General features: G+C 38.7%; 2 protein-coding genes across 5 annotated transcripts in view; both read right to left on the bottom strand.

The window, feature by feature from the left end:
• Positions 1-17,026, bottom strand: part of rgs7a (regulator of G protein signaling 7a) — a 97,806-nt gene extending 80,780 nt beyond the window's left edge. The window contains exons 1-3 of one of the 4 annotated variants that reach the window (XM_049463872.1): positions 16,864-17,026; positions 16,076-16,177; positions 12,667-12,792 (exon numbers count right to left, since the gene is read on the bottom strand). In XM_049463872.1, coding sequence (XP_049319829.1) covers positions 12,667-12,744 — 78 coding nt within the window. In that variant the 5' untranslated portion in view covers positions 12,745-12,792; positions 16,076-16,177; positions 16,864-17,026. The remainder of the gene's footprint in view (positions 1-12,666; positions 12,793-16,075; positions 16,178-16,863) is intronic. The other 3 variants (XM_049463871.1, XM_049463873.1, XM_049463874.1) reach the window with 3 other exon arrangements.
• The window catches only part of slc22a15 (solute carrier family 22 member 15), a 239,121-nt gene that overhangs the window by 98,970 nt on the left and 118,684 nt on the right, over positions 1-21,467 (bottom strand). The gene's annotated exons all lie outside the window — the stretch shown is intronic.

The raw sequence follows: 21,467 nt of genomic DNA, 5'->3' as shown, positions 1-21,467 counted from the left end.
TCCAGCATAAAATAAATACATCAGCAAATATCGGTTTTGAAATATCGGTCACATTGGCCCATGCCGATGATTCTATAAAAAACAATTTGACCGATACCGATAAAATTCCGATATCATTCTGCAGCCGTAATTTCATGTAACTTATGTGGGTAGAGTGTAAAAAAAAAATCTAATCAATTCCTCTATTTGCCAGCATTCTAATTAGTTGTGTTTTATACTACACTATTGCATGTGGACCTGCTGCCACTGCTGGAAAATCTTAAAGAAAATACTGGCACATAAACAAAGTACTGAAGATTAGACTTGGAGGAGGGGGAGCTTCAGGCATGTTTCTCCTCCCGAAGATCAGTTATTTTATAATTCCAGTTGGACGAATAAAACAGAACTTGATTTGTGAATACAGCATTTTTCTGTGATTTTTGCAGTAAATTATAATACAGCTATGGAAAAACTTAGAAGACCACTTCTGATTTTGCTATTTATAGGTATATGTTTAAGTAAAATGAACATTGTTGTTGTATTCTATAAACTATGAACAACATTTCTCCCAAATTCCAAATATAAATATTGTCATTTATAGTAAATAAAAGAAAAAAAAGAAAATAAGAAATGGTTAAAATAATGAAAAAAGTAAAACGCTTTCAGACCTCAAATAATATAAAGAAAACAAGTTCATATTCATAAAGTTCAGAAATCACTATTTGGTGGAATAACCCTGTTTTTTAATCACAGTTTTCATGCATCTTGGCATGTTCTCCTCCACCAGTCTTACACACTGCTTTTGGATAACATCTTCCTCTTAATTATATTCCAGAGGTTTTCAATTTGGTAAAATCAAACAAACTCATCATTTGTATTTGGTCTCTTTTTTTCAGAGCTGTATACTGAGATCACGAGTAAAAAAAGTGTATGTAGACTGAAAACCTGGTGACGTGTCTATCAGACACTGAACCACAGACCTTTCGGTAACGCTGGCCACTCTACTGTGTGGCCCACGGTTGCCTAGTAGCTTGTTTCCATTGGGCATCGAGTGCTCTGCTCTTTAGGATCCTGTGGGACAGAACAATTCCCTGCTTCAAATAGCGAGCAAAAACCACACAGCTTTAGAACAGCTTTCTGAGGACCTGTGTGTGGCTACAGCAGCTCTTTATGCCTTTAAACTTCCTGTTGAAATGGCCTGTAGAAAATCATACACTGTAAAAGCTGAGTTGAAAGGAAGAGACAGGCTTGTAGTGGGTTGCACTGTTTTGTAAACATGCTAACATGATAGACATAGCATGATTTAGGAGGAGGGGCTTTAGACATTTTCCTCCACCCAAAATAAATGACGCTGAATGGTGGCGGATTGAAGATCTCCTTGCACTGTGCAGACTGGGGCTTTTATTTTAGACTTGTCTGACTCACTGTTCTCTCTCTATCACCTCTGGATATATTTTACTGTGTGTAACAGACACCACCTACATTTATTACATTTATTTATTTAGCACTCTCACTCGTTCTTTTCTCTGTCTCTCGATCCTTACTGCAGCTATCTGCTCTCTCTCTTTATCTGTCCCTCTCTCTCTATAAATTTCTCTCTCTCTCTTGTGTTGCACCTAGCTTACCGGTATATCATGCAACTACAAAACAGTTAGATCTGATGCATTAAACTGACAAGCAGGCAAAAACCTCAACAGCAGGTTCTCTCAAACCGTGGTACGGGTTCCTCTGGTGGTACTCGAAGCATCCCAAGGTGGTTCACTGACTAGATGACCTCAGAAAAATCTCAACTTGATTAAAATATTAGGGAAAGAAAGCTGTAAAGCTTCCTGTACCTGTAGTTTTGCTAACATTACATTAGTTAGCATTTAGTTTTTACCCGTTAGAACCTGTATATAAGCTACACTTCAGTCCTTGACTCTTAGAACTACAGTTTTATCATTATTAACATTAGTTTTACTGTTCTAATAGTAAAATCCTGTGGAACATCACAAGATCTGATCTATCAACCAACAGTCACAAACAGTTCACTACAGTTTCTGCACTACAGTTAATAGATAAATAAGATAGTAAACACTGTAGTTCACTGCTCGGCTCTCTTTTTGTTTATTTTGCTATGTTTAAATCCTGATTCAAAAATTCTTAGTAGGAAAAAAATACTGTATTAACCAGAATTAAAAATCAAACTACTTATAAACCTTAATACTAACTTGCAGACTGCAAAAGAGGGAGCAAGCTTCACATAACAGAAAAGTGAAGAACATTGTTAAATGGCTGTACAGTGTCTAAAAAGGGTCAAACAGTGCACCCCTGTTAATATAATTTGCAATAGAAAATTAAATAATTTAATGTATGGAAAAAACTGTTAAAGGGTTAAATAAAATGAATGAGGTAAAATACCAGGTTACTGATATAAAGTATCAGTAAATACAAATTACAAGTAATGTAACATAAAAATGGAATTAATAATTAAAGCAGGTAAAACCAGAGAAATCTATAAAAATATTTTTTATAGAAATATGCGTACTGACGCAAATTGTCTGATCTCAATTGTAAGCTATTCTATTTTTTTGGTGCATAAAATAAAAAAGAAATTGCTGTATTTCCAGTTCTCTTCTTTTCGAGTCAATAAAACTTTAATAAAACAGGTAATTAGGTGAAGACCAGACATAAGATCAGGAAGACAGAAATATTAACCTAGAAGTAGGTCTAGAAGTAGGTCAAATAAAAAAAAAATATTCATCACTTGTCTTGTTTTTTCCTCTTGTTCTTTCAGGCTCCTGTTCAGGACCTGCTTTTGATTATATATCACACTAGAGATTTATAGCTGCTGTTCTACCTCTGACATACTTAGCAGACTGAGTGTTTTCTATCAGCTTTAAACAGTGAAGTTATATAATGTGCGGAAATGCGTGGAAGACAAATGTGTGGAAGACAAAACCCAAAACCGTTTTTAGATAAATGTCTGTGTCGCTGTGTGCTTGATATAGAAAGAAAAAGGCTGCGTATGTGTATGTGGTTATGTGTGTTTGTTATGTGCATGTGTGTGTGTGTGCCGTATGTGTCACTGTTGTTCCCTCAGGCTTTCAGTCATAATTCTTTGCTTCACCAACCCACACTCGGGCAGACAGGGAAAATAAGTTATAGCTCACAACACAGCAGCCCTCGTCCTTTACACGCCGACTCGACATGCCCCGCTTTCACCAGCACCCCTGTCCTGCCTGCTAACTTCAGCCAGACAGCAAAATTAAGATACTAGTCTGCTTAGGAAAGAAGCCTTCAATGACCTTTCCCCGGCCCACATTACCACACACTGGCCTCAAGCTGCAACCATTCTTTAAATGGCCTATGTTGTACGTCCCTGTGCTCCACATGTGACCTTTGCGTGTGTTTGTAACCACAAATAGTCATCAATCAAAGCTGCATGATCATTTTCAATTTTAATTTTTCATTCTTTGTCCTTGTAAGTTTTAATTACGCTGGTTTTGTTTCTGTTCTGTAAGAATTATATGCAAATGACCTCTGTTCTGAATTTAAATGTAAGGTTTTTATGTCACCAACATTACAATAAAAAGGGAAGTTTTCACAGTTTAGTTTCTATATATGATTTGAATGGATTCCACAGTAAAAGGATCATTCTGTTGCTGTCGTTTTTTTTTCTTCTCAGCATTAAAGTCTAATGCATCGATTCTACATCTTCCTGTTTGATTCAGGACTCTTGTACTCGGCCAGTTCAGACTTGGTAAGTTGGACTCCCGAGGACAGGAGGACGTGAGACTGTTGTTCTGTAATTGGAACAGCTGAGCTGCGTATTTGATGACGTCATTCTCTCAAGGGCACAGAAAACATTGTTCCCCAAAAAGTAGGAGCGCATTTTCGCAGAAGTCTAAACCCTGACATTCTCATCTAAAAATAACCTAAAACTTTATTTTATCACACAGCAGTACTATGTTCAAAACGTATAACTTACAGATATGTACCTTCTCCTCCTCCGATACTGCTGAAAGGTGCATTGTGGGTTATTGGACTGTAGGAATCCACAAGAACTGGAGGAGCAAGAACTCATCCAGGTTTTTGTAGTGAACTTGTAGTAAACTTCTAAATGTAACAGTACTCGGGCTGCGAATGATGATGTTTCCAAGTCCACAAGAACACAAGTACAGACAAGAACGCAGACTGAGAAACGGCTAATGAGATACTACTTTCCTTGTGTGCATATTTCTGAAACGCACGCCAAACAGAGAAGGTTCTGATCGGCCCGTTCTCTGCAAAGAGCCTGTGAGTCAGCCAATCAATTTTTAGTGTGGGCGGGCAATGTTTTTTGGGAGGGAAGGAGCATCATGGCTCCCATAAAAACTCAATTCTCCTCTGACTACTCTAAAGTATATCCAAGTCTGCTCCAGTCCAGTTGCTGAAACAAATTTTTGCAACTTGGGCTGTCTGATATTGCTGTTGTCAAACACAAAACCTTCTATCTCCTTTGAAATCTTATCCTTCCCCGACGAGGAAAATGCCTTTTTAACTTTCAATGAAGTTCAATGTAAAACTTGAGTCATCAAGGTTTATATGTGACGTTTATGTGATGATCTGAAAGGTTAAATAAGAACGTTTGAACATTCGTACTTAATAAACCCTCTTATTATCTGCTGTGTCCGCCATGCTGCAAAAGGCCAGCGCTAAGAAGCCGGGCATTAGGTACTGGTTCAGTAATTGGGTCAGCCGTGTCTGATGAGCTGTGGAAACAAACAGAGATTGTGCGTTCATCTCCAGCATCAGACAGGGGGTCTCTCACACTGGGCCTCTTCTCGTATCTCTTAGGCGCGTGTGCTCGCGTGTCTGCTCGTCTGCCTCGGGTAATGGGGGCGAGGTGGCTCAAAGGAAATGTGGAAATTAACTGAAGGGTGAAGGAAATAAAACGAAAAGAGAAACGGAGGGAGAGGGAAAGAAACGACAAAGTGCTGAAGGAAGCCTCGGCGGCCTCTGACAGCCAAATGATTCACTTTCTCCCCAGCTCAATTTGACTGAGGCAATCTGACAATATGCTTCGGTCCCACCTGGGGAGCGGAGAAAAGAGCAGGGAGATGGAGCGAGTGCATGTGTGTGTGTGTTCGTTCTAGTTCTGTCTGTGTTGTGCTTCTAGGACTTTTGCTGTTAATTAATGTTTCAAGCTGAATCTGTGAGTGAAAAGACTGCATGCTGATATTCAGAAATGAAGATGTTTCTGGTTGTTTGTGAGAAGAGAATTGGCTGATTGCTCCTGCAGTTCTCTCGGTTACAAGTCGATAAAAACAGAACACGTTTTAATCACTCGTCAGACTTAATTGTGGGCTGACAAAAAAATACAATGTGCTCTACAATGAGCATGAATCACAAGCCTCATTCACAACAACTCCCATTCATTAGTGAATTACGCTACTGCAAGGCAAACTTGGGAGGTTGGTTTGGACCAGTCAGTGATGCCATACGAATGCTACACAAGTTTAGCTCCGAATTATTGAGCAATGAATTGCTGCATGCCCATAATGACCTAACAGCATCTTGTAGAGTGTGAATGGTACACAGCAGGAGCAACAACACGCAGCAGCCAATAACAGAGCACGAGTACAAAAGTACTAAAGTAATGGGACACCTGCTTATGAATCAAAACTTCTGAAATCAAGGGTTTTCATTCCAGATGATCATCTCTACCGTCTCTACAGTTTACAGAAGGTATTTAGATTTGGGAGCATTGCTGTGAGGATCTGACTGCACTGCAGTTTAGGGCTGGGTATCAAAATTCACACAAACATGGAGAGTGTAAAGCGAGGTAAACATGTTAAAATGCTCTAAATTCTGGCTCTACTTCTAAAGATTCATCCACACTTCATTTTCTTTCAAATTGTTGACACACTGACGCTCTGCTGAAGATTCTCAAGCTCAAGAATTACAGGCTATAACAATATAAGACTTTTGCAAACAAATAATAATGCAAAATATTGTTTATTATTGTTATCATTAAAGTTATATATAATTATACAAATGTTTGTTAAATAATCCCCGGGGTGGATTATTTAACCCCCCGGTTGAAAGGTCTGTTTTTTTCCACAGCGAACAAGCTTTTTATGCTGATATTTTTTAAAGAACTCAGAAAATTAGTACGTAAATTGTAAAAGTATTGTTTGGGTATCAGTATCAAATTCAAAGTATTGTATTGGTATTAAAAAAAAATTAACGATACCACCCAACACAATTCTTGCACAATTCTATAGCTCAAATCTTGGGGCTTTATAGCCTCCTAGCTAGGCCTAGCATTAGGTACGGTGCCAAGAGATTCAGGTTCACCTGCTTCAGAGAGTACTAATCAGATGGCAGTACTTCTCTACAAGGACTAGACACGCTGTGTGTGTGTGCATTTGCACATCTGTGTCAGCAGAAGAAGCTGAATGCATTCAATAGAAAAGGGTGTCCAAACATTTGCACATATAGTGCAGTAAGATGCCCAACCCAGTGTGAGCAAAAATATGCCTGAATAATATCTAGGTCTGCCACTTTTCACTGCTTTATTTGGGTTCAGAATAATCAGGCCAATTTTGTTAGTGGCTGTGTTCCGAATCGCTCCCTATTACAGATCTGGAGCACTATATTGCTGTTCGAAATCTCAGCTGTACATGTTATTCCCTATATAGTTCATTATTAAACACCCATAATGCACTGAAAAAGTAGTGTACAGATTGTATAAGCTAGAATTTCCATTGTGTACCATAATGCATTGCGTGGTATTGTGACAGGGGTCCTCAGAGTGGTAGAAACTATAAAGATACCATATTTTTTGCACTATTAGGCGCACTTAAAATACTTAAATTTTCCCAAAAATCAGCAGTGTGCCGTATAATCCGGTGCGTCAAGTTGTAAGGAGCAGTAAAGCCACTCCACTGAATTACAGCATTATAGTTTATTTTTACAGTTTAGTTCTCCAGCACCGAGACTCGAGACTAGAGCAGTATTAGCATTAGCTGCAAACCATGCTAAGCGCTAGCTCTTTTGCTGTTCAGAGGTGAGTATTATCGGCCTGTAGCCTGCTCCTAACCTGGCTAGCACTGCTGGAGCACCATTAGCATTACCCACTAACCACGATAAACACTAGTTAGCTCTTTCGTTGTTCAGAGGTGAGTTTATTAGACTGTACCTTCCTGCTAACCCCATCTAGCACTGCTGGAGCAGCATTAGCATTACCCGCTAACTAAGCTATGTGGGAGGAACCGTTAGCTAATATCGATCTGGGTTACCGGAACACTCAGGGTTCCTCAGTGTAGCGCTGTCTGGCTAGCCTTATTGGAAATCTGGAAATCTAAGCTTACTGTAAATAAATAGAAGCGCTTTTTCTTACCCAAATAATATTTTTTTAGGAGAGAAATCTGTGTAGATTAACATTCAGCGATCGTATGACTTTGATTAAAATTAAATTATGTGCCTTATAATCTGGTGCGCCTTATGTATAAAAAAATAGACCAGAAATTAGATTGTTTATTGATAGTTCGCCTTACAATCTGGTGCGCCTTATAGTGTGAAAAATAAGGTGTAGTTTGTTGTATGTTCATTCCCTAGTTAGTTCACTATATAGTAAATACTTTATTGTGACTAAAATTGAACACAGTTAGTGTTTTAAGGCTTGTGTGCAAATGACCTCTTTGCTGATTGGCTGCTGGTTATTTTGACACCACAAACAAAAAAGGGTGTAGGGTGTTTCATGTGGAATAATACAGAATAACCCAGAGGTTCCCGTTGAACTCATTAATGCTGTGATCCATTTGAATTTCAACGTTTGAATCAGAGTTCAAAGAATGTTGGAAGGTTAATCAAAATAATATGATTAATTTAATTACTGTTTTAATGCAATTTTCAGAGAATGTAAATCTTCCTCCTGTCAGAAGCTCTTTTATGTGGCAGAGATTGTCATATTTTCCTTATTTTCATATTTTCAATAAAAAAGCTGCTTGTAAGTTACAGGGATCTGCTTGCTGCTTTAAAAAATAATAAACAGTTGTCACTACAGAACTTAAACAGCAGATCCATAATCAAAAAGGCAATTCAGGTTTACAACCCTATTCATCGTCTTTACTCATTATTTCAGTTGATGCCATCAGGCAGCACATAAAAAAGCACATAGTCTGTGTGCTTTTTATTCTTTTGTATTCATTTATTTACTTGTCTATGTGTTTATGTAATTTCATGTATCTGTCTGCCAGACTTCCAAAGGCAGTTTACCATTTAATATAAATTTAATTGACAGTTTTGGAAGCTTTTACCTTGTCTTATCTAAACTAAAGTCCTCTGTTGATTTCATGCCAGTTTTATTGGGCTTGCACAGATTTGACTCCCTTAAAATAAATGTAAAAGACACATAGAAACAGTATGAATATTTTATAGCTCAAAATGGTGCTGTTTGTAACTGTTTTGCCACATACCGTATTTTTTGCACTATATCAATAAATGTCAATTTTCTGGTCTATTTTCATACATAAGGCGCACTGGATTATAAGGCGCATTTTGAAAGACACTATAAGGAACTTCTAATTCAGCAGGTCTCGCCGCTGGGTGGTTGTGGGGGGTAGTTAACTAAGTTAATTAAAGCTAAGCTAAGTAAACAAAACTTAGTAATAAAAAAGACTTTCTTTCAACCGAGCGTTGGATGTTAATCTATACAGATTTCTCTTCTAAAAACTGTTTTTTGGGTAAGTAAAACGCTTCCGTTTATTTACAGTAAGCTTAGATTCCCAAATTTCTCCAGCACTAAGGCTGGAGCATTAGCATTAGCGGCTAACCACTAGCTGCCCGACAGCACTACACTGAGGATAAGAATAAGGTAAGAATTAAAAATTTGGAATTGTAATCGAGAATTGCTCATATATTTTTTTACATTAGGGGTGGGCAATATTATATCGTATACAATATATCGTGATATTAAAAATTCATATCGTGATAACAAAGATGTTCTGTCTTAAAAGTAGTCTATTATTTACTGTGAAGCTTTAGGTGTATTTATTGTATAATTGTTTTAGTTTGCAGTTTATATGCATGCACTAAATATTCTGCAATATTTTTTGCTGCATTATATTATTTTATGCTATATTATTTATTTTACCACATTATGACTATGCTGTTAAACTCTTATACTATATTCCTGAAATTCACGAATTATTTTTCTGTTTTTCTATATCGCCAAGTATATCGTTATCGCAAAAATACCCTGAAATATCGTGATATTATTTTAGAGCCATATCGCCCACCCCTATCGTCCAGTCCTAGTTCCAAATGGGAAATGTTTAACTGGAACGCACTCAGCTCAGGTCTGATGTTGTTCCCAATAATGAGTAAATATTCACGACAGCATGCTCCTCCGTACTCGTCATATGAGCTCTGTGTTCATTCTGTTTGAGAACATTCTCTACTTTCTATTTTTGCACATATTGGATGGTAAGCTATAAACTGTATTTCTGAAAGTCACTCGTACATGAAATCTCCCGGCCCAATGATATCCCGCTGTCTTTATCAGAGAGTGAACTACTGGAGTTGTAAAACTGTCTCTTATCAGCACGGCTGACTGGCAGCTCTGAGGAGCTAATCGTACAAAACATTACAGGATTATTAGCTGCTGAAAAGTATGCACAAAATGTACTTAACTTCATTCAGAATAGTGGAGCTGAGATAGAGCTGTCAGGTATCTTTTTTTTTTGGTTTGGTTTATTTTCAGCTGATTATGCCATGTTTCTTGTGCGTTTGATGGCCACCATGTGTGATGCTACTAACTAGCAGTGCAGCATGTGTTTACACCTGACATAAACTGCAGCAACTGGACAACTGGAGCTGTCAATAAGATGATGGCTGCTCTGGCTTATTAAAGCTGGAGATGACATTCATAAATTCATGGAATTGATCGTAAATCACTCGGGCTAAAACATCTAATCGATTAAAATTGATTATACAAACAGCTGGCAACTAATTTAATAATCATTCAGTTGGGTTATTATAAGTTATTTTACACAAAAGTACAGTTGATATCCCCTAATGTGGAGCAGTAAGCCACAACATGATGCTGCCACCACCATGTTTTACAGTGGGGATAGTATGTTTAAGAGGGATGGGCGGTGTTACTTTTCCGCCTCACATTGCGCTTTACATTTAGGCCAAAAAGTCCATCTTTGGTCTCATCTGACCCCAGCACCTTCTTCCACAAGTTTGCTGTGTTCCTACATGGCTTGTAGCTAACTGCAAACATTACTTCTTATTTATTTCTTTCAACAATGGTTTTCTTCTTGCCACTCTTCACTCTAAGAAAAGTAAGTACAGATTTGTACTTAAAAGAGTACAAAGCTTGTCGCTGGGGCTGTACCTTATATTGAGGTACAAAAAAGTACCTTTTCATGAAAGTCCTTTTTTGTACCCATGGTTTTTGTGCCAGTTAAGATTATAAAGATTATAAACATTATCATCAACTAAATATGGCTCAAAAACTTGATTATGCAAAATTGACTGGCTTTCAAATAAAAAATGTGCAATTAAAATATATATTGTTAATTAGTACAGTGATACAGAATACTGAATGTACCTTTTGTTTGGTTAAATGGTACAAATTTGTACTTATTGCTGTTAAAAATTACTTTGTACTTCAGAGGGAACAAATCTGACCCTGTAAAGACCAATATTGTACCTTGGAGGGTACAATTATGAAGAGTGTACCTTTGAGTACAAAAAAGTACTCATATCGTACCTCTGTTTTTTAGAGTGTTCCATAAAGACCAGATTTGTGAAGTGCACGGCGTGGACAAATTCTTCCACCTGAGCTGTGGATTTCTGCAGCTCCTCCAGAGTGACTATGGGCCTCTTGGCTGCTTCTTTGACCAGTAATCTTCTTAATCAATCTGTCAGTTTGGGGGGACTTTGGCCATATATTGGTAGGTTTGAAGTTGTAGAATACGGATTGAACAGTGCTCCTTGGGATGCTTAAAGCTTGGGATATGCTTTTAGAACTTAAACATGCTTTAAACATCTCCTCAACTTTATCTCTGACCTGTCTGGTGACTTCCTTGGTCTCCATGATCATGTTCACTAGTGTTCTCTAAAGTTGCTTTCACATTGCCAGCGATATGCCGCGCTGCTTGCCGCTCTGCTCTGCTAGCTAATTGTGGTTACATTGTGATGCTTCTGATGTTGGGTGTTGCCTGATAATAACAGGCAGAGTTTTCTAAAACACGTCACCTCTGCGACCAGTGTTTTGGTGTGTGGTGTGGCTACTGCCTCTGTAGCCCTGTATCTGTTTCTCAATATTAGTTAATCACACATGTGTTTTTGTTGTTTGGACTACAGTTTTTCCCTGGTCAGGTGAACTCACATCATGCATTTTCTGTCACAGTGCTGCTTGCCACAAGGTCAAAGTTGGTCCATGTTGAACTTTGACCGTGGTAAGTGTTATTGTGCCAGAGGTGCGGTAATGGGTGTGGAAAAGCACCGCTGGACAAACAATTGAATCCAATGGGGATCAGCATACAGCTGAGACTAAATTACACACAGCTGGACTCCATTAACTAATTAAGTGACATCTGAAGGCAGTGGATTGCACTGATTTTATTGTTGGGGTTATGTATCATAACATAATGATCACTTAAACTTTCAGTTAAAAATATTAAAGTTTGTGGTTATAGTGTGGCAAAATGTGAAATAGTTCAAGGGGTATAAATACTTTTTAAGCCACTGCATCTTTGTGGATCTTCAATAATAAAGTAACAGCTTCTGTGTGTGTTCATATGGAGCATAATAAAAGTCTTCCTTTTGTCTCTTTTTTTTTCTTTTTGTCTTGCATTTTTTTTGTCCCACTGACACAAATGGCTTAATCTTAAAAGGGATAAAAGAAAAATAAAGAAACAGAGAGAGCAGCCTTCCCTCCATGCACATGGGCTGATGTCTCGTGTACAATCACAACAGTGGTTTGAAAATGAGTCAGAACAAAAAAAAATTGGGTCTGGCTGACATCCAAAAGCCCGAGCTCTCTTCCTAGACAGAGCCAATCTCACCTCATCTCAACTGGAGTTCTACTCTAATTATCGGCCTGCATGTTCCCGGACACCCTACCCACAACCCACCTGTCCATAGAGCACATCAGCAGCTGAAGGGAGACTCAGCTTGGAGGAGTGGAGCTATTTGGGGTTCTGCTTTATTCCATGAATATCATGACAGGACTGTTAAATACAACCCGCACCAAGGTAAAAACAAAGCAGCATTCATTTTAACCTAAAAACTGCACTTAAAGAGACTGTATGTAGAACAGTAACATCTTAACATTTAGCTAGCACAGCCGATCACAGGAATTACAACAGTCTGAATAATATCATATCTAAATCTAAAATAGTCATTCGCATAACTTGGATGTGTCTTAAAGATACAATAAAACCTTAAAAATCATTAACCTGTTCAGTGTTCAACAACTAAAAGAGATATACGCCTTTGGAAAAAGGCCATGCGAAAATGATTTAGAACTGTTTTTCACAAAAACTCAAAAACTTGAATGGACCTAGGGGAAAAAAATGACAATACAAAAAAGCATACATTACATGTAACCACTTCTCATGCCTGGAATTCTGCCTTTGCTTAAGGTTCCTTCAGCTTCTCCATGCACACATTCCTACTGTATATATGTAATGTAAAAGGGATTACCTTTCTGTAGACCAGCATGTTGGGAGAGTCGTCCGTCTCTCCGTTGCTGGTCTGGCCGAAGCTGTTGGTCTGCGCCATGATCCAGAGCCACTGCACAACAGCTTCTCCAAAAGACAGCTGCTACAGCTGGAGAAAAGAGAGGAACACTTACACTCAAGCATGCCTTCTGTTCAGCTGCTCACTGACCTGCTCTGTTGGCCTGGACACGTGGTGTCTCAAATTCATTCCTTCAATTCTGCACTAGAGTTGCGAGACTAATGTTAATATTCAGTAATGGAAGCTTGTGCTCCATCAATTAGCATGGTGCTAACTGCATGCCTAAAATGTCTCTATAAGACTAATGCTTAAGTGGTTTCTGACACTGTGTGAGAAAACTAATGATATTTAATTCATATTCTGATAAATGGCATTACAATACACTTGACTGTCATTTTATGACAAAATATCATTGTATTTACTGTGTATCTCATTCCAGTCTCAGTATTTTTTATATATTTTTTTTTCCCATTTTCTCCCAATTTAGCTAGGCCAATTCTCTCACCAATTCAGCTGCAACTCAGCTGTATACCTCCCATCAGTGGTGATGCCACAACACCAGGAGGGTGAAGACTAGCACATGTCTCCTCCGACACATGCTTGTGCTGATCCACATCACCCTAGAAATAATGAGGGTAGAGGGCGCCATCTACCCAGCAGATGATTCGAATCCCAGTCATGCAGCTTGCCATCAGCTGCTGGAGCCAAGAGAGAGCACATTTGACCTTGCTATCTCTAGAGTCCAGCAGCTAATAGCAAGCTGCATGACTGGGATTCAAATCAGCGATCAACCGATCATAGTGGTAGTAATTAAGACAGCTGGGCCAATCAGCGCCCTCCAGTATCAGTATTAAAAGAGATATGTGACATGCTACCGGTTGAAACATTATGTGCATATCAACAGAAAAACTTTACTATTATTATCATCTCAACAGAGTCCATTCAATGATCATCATTATTCCATAAGATTAAAACACTGACAGGTTAGTTCTTGAAGCTGATGTGTTGGAAGCAGAACAAATAGATATTGACAAGTAAAAGAAACTGAGACACTTTGATAAGTGATGGCTAGACAACTGGGTCAGAACATCTCCGAAACATCAGGCAAGTCTGGTGTAGCGTTCCCAGCAGGTAGTGGTCAGTAATTACCAAAGATGCTTCACAAAAAGACCACCAGTGTACCGGTGACAGCGTCATGGGTGCCCAGGGCTCATTTTTGCTCTTGTAGGCTTCACCTAATAATTTACAGGGAATCAAGAACCTGCTGCTAACGTCTTGGTAGACGAGAGCTACTCAATTTTGGTGGATCACAATTTTATGCCAATGGTTTTAATGTTATGGCTGTATAGACAATGTTATCCTTCTGTTTTAGGATGGACATGGTATGGTAAAACTAATCATTACAACTGAGTTGACAACAACTGGAAAACCTAAACTGAACTGTTTAACATTTTATTTGTTCATTGTTCCCTGGGCATATTGTTATTTGTAAAACACTTGTATTCAGCTTGTTTAAGGTGTGCATTTTCAGTTTTATATATATATATATATATATATATATATATATATATATATATATATATATATATATATATATATATATAAATGTATTTTTGAGCTTCCAACTGGCAATTTTAGCTGGATAAACGGGTGCAAGGGTTTCCCAGTAATGTCTATGTCAGATCGTCGCTTTTATGCATTTCTCAAATCAGATTTAATATTTGCCCCACAGTGTTGACATTTCTCAGAACAGTTTGAACACACTGCACCACATAACGGGTGAGCAGCTAATGCCTGTCCTTCACCCTGAATCATTTTTCTAAATCCTTTATTTATATCAGTAACCCTGTCAGAGTCATCAGAATAAAAAGTTCTTTAGTCATTGATTACTAACAAGTCATTCAAAATGATTAGTCATGTGGTCGTCTTTCAGTTTCTCAGTTAAGATTTTCTCAATGCTAATGTTTTGATGTCCGACTGAGAATTATTTAAAAATTCTGCAGTTTTTCCTGTGAATCATAAATCAGTGTTAGCAGTACAAAATTACACACTACTGTTTATGAGAGCCTGACTGCAAGAAATTGGAAAAATTCACCTTTATGATTTTACAGTTTGCAGTATATAGTAATTTATTGACAGACCATGTCGTTGTACCACAGAACAGACCAACGAGACTGTCAGTGCAACATTCCAGAATATACAACATGATTTTTATGAATTACATTTATTGCTATTCTGGACAAGATACAGTTATGTATACGTATCAGATGTTCATTTCTAAAATCACAGCAATTGTCATATCACAAATTGCTTACAGTACTGTATATCATTATACACCGATTAAGCATAACATTATGACCACCTGCGTGTTTCCACATCCATAATCCATTTTTAAGCTCCACTGAGCATATAGGAGCACTTTAGTAAATATTCTGACACCCTATTGGTTTATACGATCCATCACACCTGCACACATCACACCGTTACACTCCACTAAGAACATAGGAGATGTATGTAGTCTAGTATGAGGATGATCCGTGCAGAGACTCAAGAAAACTTGAACCAAACGTCTTAACTAATCTTCTTCAATATGCAGGTCTGGGAAAAATTAAGAGACCAATTCAGTTTCTGAATCAGTTTCTCTGATTTTGTTATTTATAGGTTTATGTTCGAGTAAAATTAACATTTTGTTTATGTTGTCTTATTCTATAAACTACGAACAACATTTCTCCCAAATTCCAAAATAAAAATATTTTCATTTAGAGCATTTATTTACAGAAAATGAGAAATGGCTGAAATAACAAAAAAGATGCAGAGCTTTCAGATCTCAAATAATGCAAAGAAAACAAGTTCATATCCATAGTTTTAATAGTTCAGAAATCAATATTTGGTGAAATAACCCTGGTTTTTAATCAAAGTTTTCAGGCATCTTGGCATGTTCAACTTCACCAGTCTTACACACTGCTTTTGGATAACTTTATGTCACTCCTGGTGCAATAATTCAAGCAGTTCAGCTTGGTTTGATGGCTTGTGATCATCCATATTCCTCTTGATTATATTCCAGAGGTTTTCAATTTGGTAAAATCAAAGAAACTCGTAATTTTTTTTAAGTGATCCCTTATTTTTTTTTTCAGAGCTGTATATGCATTGTACTAAAATGCATTCATTTCCAATGAGAATGCATGCCCATTGACAGGCTAGAGCTTGTCCTAGAAAAGGGTACAAAAGTATAATTTTAAGTGTATAGTTTTCCCAATTAACTTATCTTTTTTTAAATAGTGTAGTCAAATATTACATAACATTATCATGACATTCTTAACTTACATATATAGTTTAATTCCAAATCCAAAAAAATTCCTTCAGTTAATCTTACTGTTTTCTTTTTCAGCATCTCATGTGTGGCCCAATCCTACAGCAGGGGTCTTACAGAAGTGTTATAGTGTGAAAACGCCACGTCCATTCCTGCCTCTGCAACCTGTTCATAGAAACCCAGGTTATCTTCACCATCATCATCATCAGCACCCAGTATACCATCAGTATACAGGCACAGCCTGACTTCTCCCACAAAGGACACAGGATAGCTAATTAATTCTGTTGTAACACAGCCCTCTGAAACAAAACACAATATTATTGGGTCATATTCAGTGAGAATGTACTGGTTTTCTTTATTATTTAATCCTCCAGCTGTGTCAGCTGTGTCAGAGGAGCTCGATTTCTCCGTTCCACCTTAAATTTCTGCAGCAGTCACGTTAAGCCGCCTGTAGCGAGCTCCGTTCTCCCGAACGCAGCCGCCGCACGGCTTAAGGTGGAACGGAGAGATAAAATAAGACGCTGGCCAATAAGGAGCCAACTTCAGCCTCGTCCATAGCAACGCTCTGCAAGGAATAAAGGCAGCAAATATACAGGCTTTGTTTGTGTTAAATACACCTAATATAACACAAAAATACAATTTTGTACACATATTTAAGGTCCATATTTATCCCCCTCAGCATCAACCGCGACCGTTACAGGCGCGAGCCGTTACCCGAATCCCAGCGTTTCTCCACAAACCTGACACACACACACACACACACACACACCGCCACAGCCGCGAGATAAATAAATAAAATCACAGAAAACCACCCAAAATCGCATTACATCCCCTCACACTCCCGCCCTTACCTCAAACACGGCCGTCTCCGCCAGGCGAACTTACAGAAGGCGACCAAAAACAGTGTCAGCTAACAGACTGAGAAAAGCCAAGATGATTCATTTGAAAATTGGTTAGCCAGCTAGCGCGCGCTCCCTCCTCTCCCTCTCCGTCTACCTCAACGCCACCGATGAATGACTCTCCAGCGAATCGGTTCCTTTGAACTGAATCTTCCTCCAGTACATCGATTGAACCGAGTCAGAGTTACATTTACGGGACATAAATAGTATATGCAGGCCTAATATTTTCAGTTTTTACATAATAAAATCATTTACAGCACATTTCGGCCCATTGTAATTGTCAGTAAAGTATAGGCCTGTTGTACATTTACAGTATAGGACCGTTGTTACAATTCTTACAACACTAAACATCCCAGTAATAACAATATAATGAAATAAACATAAACAATATAATCATGTATACATACAGTACAATTAATAAATACACTGAACAGTTTTATTGTAGAATTATTGTAAATATGTGTAAATGGTAACCACATTAGACAGCAACATACAGCATTGCATAGGGTGCAGGCATATTGTAAAATCCTTAAAATATACAGACCTGGAAAAAAATAAGAGACCACTTAAAAATGATGAGTTTCTTTGATTTTACCAAATAAAAAAAACTCTGAAATATAATCAAGAATAAGGAGGATGGATTATCACAAGCCAGGAGTGGCATAAAGTTATCCAAAAGCAGTGTGTTAGACACGCCAAGATGCATCAAACTGTGATTAAAAAACAGGGTTATTCCACCAAATATTGATTTTTGAACTCTTAAAACTTCATGAATATGAATGAATTTGTTTTCTTTGCATTATTTGAGGTCTGAAAGCTCTCTATATTTTTGGTTATTTCAGCCATTTCTCATTTTCTGCAATTAAATGCTCTAAATGACAATTATTTTATTTGGAATTTGAGAGAAGTGTCTAGTTTTATAGAATAAAACCACAATGTTCATTTACTCAAACATATACCTATAAATAGCAAAATCAGAGAAGCTGATTCAGAAACTAAATTGGTCTCTTATTTTTTTCCAGAGCTGTATATCTATCATAAAGCTAAAGTAAAAAGCAGCCTGATCAAAAGGTCAGTTTTTCAAATTTCAGATTTATTTTCAATGTGAATATAAGAGGCCAACCTTCTGAATTATTGTTTTTGTAGAATTAGTTGTTAATTGTTGTGACATCATAAAAATTGTGTATTAAAATTGGTCATGCACTGCAATGCCTGTATAATTATTAAAAACCGGGAATATCCCCTCTGGCAGATTTGAACTGATTCATAAGGCATTCCTGCACTTATTTCTGACTCAGGCTAGTAAATACAATTCGATTTATTTACTCATTTTAAATATATACACATTTCTAGATGGCATGACGGTGAAGTGCGAAACAGTGAAAATCGGACTCATTATATTTTGATGAATTTTAGTGAATCTTTCTATTGAATGAACCATTGGAAACAGGCGGTTCTAAAAGAATCGGTTCAATGAAATGAATCAAACTCCGCATCTCAACTCAAGGCGGGAAGGAGGGCTGGATGAAGGACGCAAGACAACACAACCAATCCCGTGCAAGAAGAGACAGAGAGAGAGAGAGAGAGAGAGAGAGAGAGAGAGAGAGAGAGAGAGAGAGAGAGAGAGAGAGAGAGAGAGAGAATAATAGAGAAAGAGAGAGACTGAAGAGAGACTGATAGAGAATGAAAAAGAATGAGAGAAAGAAAATGATACAGAATTAAAGAGAAAAAGAGAGAGAATAATGATGGAGAGAATAATAGAGAATAATAAAGAGGCAATGAGAGACAATGATAGAGAATAAAAGAGAGAGAGAAAGAGGGAGAATAATAGAGAAAACGAAGAGAGAGAATATTAAAGAATGAGAGAGAGATTGAAAGAGACAGAATGATGGAGAATGAGAGTGAGAAAGAATGAGAGAGAGAGAATGATACAGAGAGATTGAGAGTCATAACCCGCAGCGATAATCATGCAACACAATGGGATGAAATTGTATTGTATGCATAAATGGTAAAAATGATTTCTGCAGAAATGCAATGCAGTGAAACACACCTGCACGCTTCCTGCAGTGCAACCTGCTCTCAGTAAAACATGTTCATGTGTTTCATATTGCATGCATTAGAGAATGATTCCTGCTGTACAGGGACATTTATCATGTCTTAGGTTTGGAGCAGGAGTCAGGAAACACAGCGTTGGATCTAAGACTCACACAGGCCTCTGTGCCATGCTGTCTGGGCACTAGCCTGCCCTTGCCCTTGGCGTAGGACAAGCGACCGGACCAGTTTTCAGACACTCATTTAGACTGAGTCAAAGTATATGGTATGGGTTTATAACAAGCTACACGGTAGGTGCTTCCAGCTAAGTGGCCAATAATGAGGGAATCTTATAGGTTTCTAATAAAGTGGGCAGTGAATGTACTAGGCGTTTCCAGTAAAGCAGCCAGGGAGTGAAAATAAAAGTTAGGTGATCCTAATAATTTGGCCATTGAGCCAAACTACATAGTATTTGTTTCCATTTCTAAGCAGTCACTTTCATGTATTATATGTGTGCTTCAGAAAGAAGCTGCACTCTATCTATATCTGTGCTTATAACACAATGTTAAGTCTGAATACATGAGGCAAGAGACACAAGACAATAGAAAATTAGTGCAAATACCGAGGTGGTAAAGCTGGTAAAGTGAACAAGTGCATAGAGTTCTTTAAATGTCACAGTTTTAGTGCAGGTGTGTGGAGTTTGTGAGTGCATGTCAGTTCTTTAAAAAAAAGGTCCAGTACTCTGTTGATTCCAGAGTATTAGAGGTGGTAAGGAGTCTGAGTGAGTGTGTGCTGGGGGCAGGATTGGGAGGAGGGGGGCTAGAGCAGAGAGAGAGTTGAGCATACTCACAGCCTGGTGGATGAAGCTGTCCCTCAATCTGCTGGTTCTAGCCCTGAGACACGGCAGTATCCTCCCTGATGGCAGCAGGCTGAAGAAGCTGTCTAGTGGGTGGGTGGGGTCTCCTGACAAGCGGAGGGCTTTCTCTGTAGAAGGTGCTCATGATGGGGGTGGGGGCTTCAGCTTTTCTCAGCTTGCGGAGAAAGTAGAGCCGCTGATTAGCCTTTCTGGCCAATGATGTTGAGTTGGTGGTCCACGAGAGCTCCTCTGTGACGTGCACATGTCTGGAACTTGCTGCTGCTGCTCACCCTCTCCACAGCAGTACCATTGATGGACAGAGGAGTGTGTTCTGTCCACAACAATGTCCCTGGTCTTCTCTGCGTTCAGAGAGAGATTGTTGTGTTTGCACCAGGAGGCCAGGCGGCTCACCTCGCTCCTGTATTGTGACTCATCGCTGTTGCTGATGAGTCCCACCACCGTCGCGTCATCCGCAAACAAAAACAAAGAGGTTGGAGGTGTATGCTGGTGTGCAGTCGTGGGTCAGTCGTGGGAGTGAACAGAAGGGGGCACAGCACACATCCTTGGGGAACCCCTGCCTAGCAGCCAGTTGCACAGTGATGTGCTCAGCCCCAGACTGTCCAGTCCAGACTGTCACATTTTATGACAAATCTATGCAGAAAACATAAAAAAATGCCAAAGTGTTTGCATACTATTTCTTGCCACTTTAGGTGAGGGATGTAAATGTTTAGATTTTTGTAACGTCAAAAACAATGCGATGAAGCAGCTACTTTCATAAAGGTAGTAGGTTTAAAAACAATAGCAGCAGGGGCTCCAAGTGGTCCAGATTGCTAAGTGCTGCCACTATGATCAGGGGATCGCCGGTTCGAATCCTGTTTATGTAGCTTGCCATTGGCTACTGGAGTCCTGAAAGAGCACATTTGGCCTTGCTCTCTCAGAGAGGATAGATGGCACTCTTTTCAATCATCACTACTAGGGTGATGTCTGCAGCATGAGGCCCCTGTGAGCTGATGTATTGAAAATGAGTCGCTGCGCTTTCCTCTGAGAGTGCTGTAATGCTACTCAGCAATGCTGCATCATCAGCAGAAGTTCAAAAAGAGGTTGTTGGCTGACTTCACATGTATCGGAGGAGGTGTTGGGGCATCACTAGTGATAGGGGGAGTCCTAATAAGTGGGTTGGGTAATAGAAAAAAAGAGCAGCATTTACAAAATTAAAAAAATTACACATACATTATTCCATAATATGAGTCCTTCAACCAGGTTTACTGTATAAAACTCTTTAGTCAAAAAAAAATAATAATAAGGACATTTTATCATGATTTGGGTTCTTCTCTAGTGTATTTGTAAACTGCTGTCTGGACAGAATTGACTGGATGAAGGTATCTGACCGCAGGACCATTCTGATGCAATAGCGCCCTCATCTGTCCATTCCTAGAAGTGCTTTTTCACTTACAGAGCCTGGGTTCTGCTTTTAAAGAGTCTGGCTTTGTATTCACCTCCTGTTTTTGTGTGCTCCACACCCCACAGCTGAATTCAGATGATGTCATGCGAGCGTAACAGGATTGCATCACAAGGAGTTCAAAACTGAGCCAACTGTGGATCAAAACAGAAACACTGCTGGAGCCGAGACTTCAGAAGCACTCGTGTTAGTCCTCCTGAGAGACTGACT

This window comes from Astyanax mexicanus, chromosome 14, assembly GCF_023375975.1.
Source record: "Astyanax mexicanus isolate ESR-SI-001 chromosome 14, AstMex3_surface, whole genome shotgun sequence".
NCBI lineage: Eukaryota > Metazoa > Chordata > Actinopteri > Characiformes > Acestrorhamphidae > Astyanax > Astyanax mexicanus.
Note: the sequence above shows the minus strand (reverse complement) of the source record. Positions and strands in the feature narration are given on the sequence as shown.